The 5,000-nt window shown below is 52.7% G+C and overlaps 1 protein-coding gene across 1 annotated transcript in view; it reads right to left on the bottom strand.

The window, feature by feature from the left end:
- Positions 1–4,620, bottom strand: part of LOC311329097 (NMDA receptor synaptonuclear signaling and neuronal migration factor-like) — a gene marked incomplete at both ends in the record, with an annotated part of 11,088 nt that extends 6,468 nt beyond the window's left edge. The window contains 5 exons of the mRNA XM_084462982.1: positions 1,984–2,056; positions 2,237–2,775; positions 3,025–3,208; positions 4,402–4,463; positions 4,551–4,620. Coding sequence (XP_084319108.1) covers positions 1,984–2,056; positions 2,237–2,775; positions 3,025–3,208; positions 4,402–4,463; positions 4,551–4,620 — 928 coding nt within the window. The remainder of the gene's footprint in view (positions 1–1,983; positions 2,057–2,236; positions 2,776–3,024; positions 3,209–4,401; positions 4,464–4,550) is intronic.
- Positions 4,621–5,000: the final 380 nt, after the last annotated feature.

Raw genomic sequence — 5,000 nt, 5'->3', positions numbered from 1 at the left:
CCTTCAGGTGGCACAAAAAGTCCAAAATGCCTATTGCCTTAGCCTTTGCCGATAGTGCGAGTGATTCTGTGTGACCATTTTCAGGGCCTGAGTCTAAAGAAACGACACCCTACATATTGAACTCTGCCCTCTGCTGAGGTGCTGAGATAATGTGTTCTCCCTTGTCTGATGAACAGTCTAAAAAGACACTGCTAGGTCAAAGCCTTTCATGTTATCCAATCCATATCAATCCCATTCTCAATGGTGCTTATTGACTTCATATTGTGCTTGTTTGAGTGGAATTTTGGACATTGAGCAATTCTGTCTGTTCCTCCGTCAACTTCCAACACTCATCCTGGCGCAGAGGGGAGGTCGGGGGTCAGGGGTCACAAGCGACAGAGCACTGGAGCACGAAGGGGACGACCCAAGGGTTAAAAGTGGGCTAGCCATCTGAGGGGAGCGGAGCTACTCACGATATTCTGCAGGAGCAGGAAGTCCACATGGAAAGAAAAGAAGGGAGAAGTAGAGATTAGATGCCTCAGTAGGCGAGAGATAGAGAGAGAAATACATACAGGATTATACTCAAGTAGCATGCTGTCAATCGCTACGTCAGTGCTGAAGTCAGCCAGGGAAGCTGGGGAGGAAAGCTAGTCTTCAGCATGTTCTTTCCTCATTACTGGGGCGGAAAATATCCGTTGGCATGGGTTTGCTGGCACTGCACATCAAAAAATGAATGACTGCAAACGGCAGACATGTTGAAAAAATGACTGAGGAAAAAAAGAAGTCTTGCATGTGAATTACCAGAGGAACAAAACACTATGACTTGTCAAGAGGGAGAGTGAGTGAGTAAGATGAGAGGCCAAGAGACGGGACACAGACAGAGGAGACAAAGGCCACCGCAGACGCTGACAGCTGAGGAGGAGAGAGGCTGCGTGGGATCCCTGAAGACGGAGAGGAGTGATGAGCAGCGAGGGGGAGCGGAGAGAAAGACAGTCTCACTGGGAGGGCATTGTGTGTGTGGGTCATAATTATTAGCTCTCGAGACAGGCGATAATTAAGCAGTCAGTGGAGTCTCTTGTGGGTGTGTGTGGGTGTGTGTGTGTGTGGGGGGGGGGGGGTGGGTGAGAGAGAGAAAAGGATAATGAACTCAAACACTGGGACTTTTTAAGACCACGCACGTCACAAAAGACGACAGCGCTCTCAGTCCCTGCTGTGACCAAGGAGGAGCCATGTAACAGAAACACCTCGTCTACACCAGAGCGCTGCTGGCCACGCCGTCGTATACAGCAGCAGCAGTGTGTGTGTTTAAGCTCCAGATCAAATAGGTTTATTTGTTATGCTAGTTCTGATACCCTTTGAAGCACTATGGACGCCAACTACATAGTGTACATCTGCTACCCGTCTAGCTTGGTTTGGCTATTGTCTGCAAGCTAGCTTCAGTAGCTACTACTATTGGGTGGACAATACAAATAAAAGCTTTGATTGACAATAGAACGCGCTGATGTGAGGCAAAGCTGAGCAACGAAAAAATGATTCTAGAGCAAGATGGCGCAAGGTCACCCAGTAGTTCAGTGTTTGCATCAGGGCAGCCGCACTCATGAGCAGGCAGCTGGAACGCTAGGGGCGGGGCTCTATTCAGAGCAGTATTTCTATTGGCTGGTGCCTCGGATCAGTATTTTATGTTGAAATTATCCAAAAGAATAAAAAATCCGTCCCTGTCATGGTCTGTCCAGGACCCGGGCCAGCGGTGTCTGAGGACAGTGTGGATAGAGGGACGGAAAGGCCAGGGGACAGCGGACAGGCCGGCCGAGGGAAGCTCTTGTATGTCTTACAGTAAATGTACAGTACAGGGTACGGGTACAATGTACTGTTAAATGTTTTACTTGAGAGCTAAAGATAAATTTAAACAAACATTAAAACAAATACAGTAATAAGTGTGTGGACGAGCATGTGTGTGTGTGCGTGCGTGCGTGCGTGTGTGTGTGTGTGTGTGCGTGCACTCACGCCTGCATGGTGGTGGTTGCTGTCTGGAAGCTGAACATGTTCTCTTTAGGAAACCAGCTATTAGGGTTGTCTTCTGCAAACAAAAGAGAATAGGAGGGGATCAGCCAACACAAAGCTCTCCAAAGCGCTGAAGTGGTCACTAAACATGAGGGGTAAAGTGCAGAGGAGAGGCGGACAAGGGAGAATGAAGCTAAAACGAGCTGTGGTCCGCCTCTCCCTCCCTCCCTCCCTCCCTCCCTCCTCCCATCCTCACCCCTGTCTTCTGCCGAGCTGCGGTCCTCGCTGTACATCCTCTCCAGCTTCTTGCGCTGTTTCCCTCCGTCGCCCGGCGAGGTGTCCAGGTCCAGGGAGCGCTGGCTTTGACACGGCGCCCGGATGCAGGTCACGCAGTCAGGGGTGCAGTCCTCCCGGGAGCCCCCCGTCCTCGCCCCCCAGTCCCGGATGTTGTGGGCGCTGCCCGAACTCTGCAGGGGCTGCGACTGGGAGGGGCCCTGGTGTTGCGCTCCGTGGTGATGCTTGCCGCGGTGATGGTTGCCACGGTGGCAGTTGCGAGCGGCGGACTGTTGGTTGGCGGCCGCCTGCAAGAGAGGCCCCTCCCCGGAGCCCTTGAGCACCTCCAGCTCCAGGCTCTCCTCGCTGCCCCGGCCCCCCAGCATGCCCCCCTCCCTGGTGATGGTGTAGACCCGCGCTGGCTTCACGCTGCCCTCCGGACCCCTGGGTGGAGGCCGCTCCTCGGACGAGAAGCTGCGCTCCACAGAGAGCCTGCGTTTGGAGGGGCCCGAGGGCTGGAGGCTGCAGGGCTTGGAAGGGGGCTGGGGCTGGGACTGAGGCTGGGGTTGAGGCTGGGGCTGGTACTGGGGATGGTTCTGGGGCTGGTTCTGGGGCTGGGACTGAGGCTGGGGTTGAGGCTGGGGCTGGTTCTGGGGCTGGTTCTGGGGCTGGTTCTGGGGCTGGTTCTGGGGCTGGTTCTGGTACTGGGGCTGGTTCTGGGGCTGGTTCTGGGGCTGGTTCTGGGGCTGGTTCTGGGGATGGTTCTGGTACTGGGGCTGGTTCTGGGGCTGGTTCTGGGGCTGGGGCTGGTTCTGGGGCTGGGGCTGGTTCTGGTTCTGGGCGGGCTTGGCTACGGGTTCGCAGTGAGTCTGAGGGGGCAGGTTGGTGCTGTGGAGGCGGCTGATATCGGGGGAGTCTGTGTCTTGGCCAATGAATGTGTCAGACAGCAGATGATCTGGACGAGAGAGAGAGAGGGAGAGAGAGGGAGAGAGAGAGAGAGAGAGAGGGAGAGAGAGAGAGAGAGAGAGAGAGAGAGAGGGGGAGAGAGAGAGAGAGAGAGAGGGAGAGAGAGAGAGAGAGAGGGGGAGAGGGAGAGAAAGGGAGAGAGACAGAGAAATTGTTCTAAGGGCCTTGGCAACAGTTCAGTATACATTAGCGGGCCAACAAAGGTTTTGGGGGGATGAGACGAGAAGAGAAGGATGATGGAGGAGATCAAGGGGAGAGGAGAAGGATGAGGAGGGCCTTGGAAGGATGACTTCAGCAGGGTCTTATCCGTGGTGCATGCCAGGTGGAGACTAGAACAACTCAGAGAACAGTGTCTGCAGTATCATTGGGACATTACTGTGGAGTAACTCTTTGGACCATCCAGCTAGATTGTTCTGGGAATGGATACACATACAATTTGGCGGCGTCGGCTGACGCAACGTGGTCATGTGACAAGAGCCGGGGCGCTTGGCGCTGCAGCGTATGGAGGTGACTAGACCTGGTCCAGGGCCATATCCTACAGATAACGCCCTGTTACTCTCAATGTCATTTACCTATGAATGCGTTTCCTCGGCCCGCTCGTCCGATTCTCCAGACAAAACCGTTTTGTTATTCACCAAAGTAAACACATGGTTGGAAAGATGAAAGCCTTTTCTCCGAGGTCGCTACAGTTTGTAGTCCCCCACCTTTCAAATAAAAGGCACATTTGTACACTTAAATGTCTAATATCCACAGCGCATCGACTGTCTTCTTCTACCGGCGATTCGGCGCTCTCCGCTTTGTTTAGCCTACTCACTGCTGCCGCCCATGTTGGGGATGATGCATTACATTACATTACATTATTTACATGTTTTAAAGTTTAAAATTTGCCATAGTTAATAACTCAGCGTAAATGTTCTCGCGCTAATCAGATACCGCATCGCGAGTCTCTCAACACCATTTAAGATGTAATACATCATCCCCAACATGGGCGGCAGCAGTGAGTAGGCTAAACAAAGCGGAGAGCGCCGAATCACCAGTAGAAGAAGACAGTCGATGCGCTGTGGATATTAGACATTTAAGTGTACAAATTTGCCTTTTATTTGAAAGGTGGGGGACTACAAACTGTAGCCATGGCGTTATCTGTAGGATATGGCCCTGGACCAGGTCTAGGAGGTGACCTACCTGATCCGTTGCGGTTCTCCGGATGTGCGTGAGACAGGTACTCTCCGAATGCCCTGGCTGCTCTGCAACGACAAGCGCAACACGCTGATTTACAATAGGGGAGCGGCTAAAAGCAGAACGGCGCTTGCTGCCAAGTGACCTAGCCGTACCCTTCCCTTCCCTTCCCGTAGCCGTCTACTTTCCCAGGGTTGCTCGCCAACAAAATGGTCTCGCTTTGAGCTGTTACCACAGTCCATAAAGACGGAGAAGCACGGCTCTGTGAGATGAACGGCGCTGAAGCCAACTACTCCTACGGAAAGACAGGCCAGCTCCCTCTCCACTAGTCAGTGGGTCAAACAGAGAGGAGCTAAACACACACCCACTTCCAATCGTAATACAACCAGTACAGCAAGGGAATGTAACACACGCGCACACGTGCACATGCACACACACGCACACACACGCACGCATACGCAAGTGCAGGATAAAGAATTACCATAGTGACAGAAATGGCATGTGGGAGGTTGGCTATGTGTACATGAACTCAATCTATTGTGCGCAGTCACACACAGTATAATACACACAGTATAATACACACAGTATAATACACACAGTATAAT

Source organism: Borostomias antarcticus (genome assembly GCF_949987555.1).
Source record: "Borostomias antarcticus genome assembly, contig: scaffold_1069, whole genome shotgun sequence".
Classification (NCBI taxonomy): domain Eukaryota; kingdom Metazoa; phylum Chordata; class Actinopteri; order Stomiiformes; family Stomiidae; genus Borostomias; species Borostomias antarcticus.
This window is presented reverse-complemented; position numbering and strand designations above follow the sequence as displayed.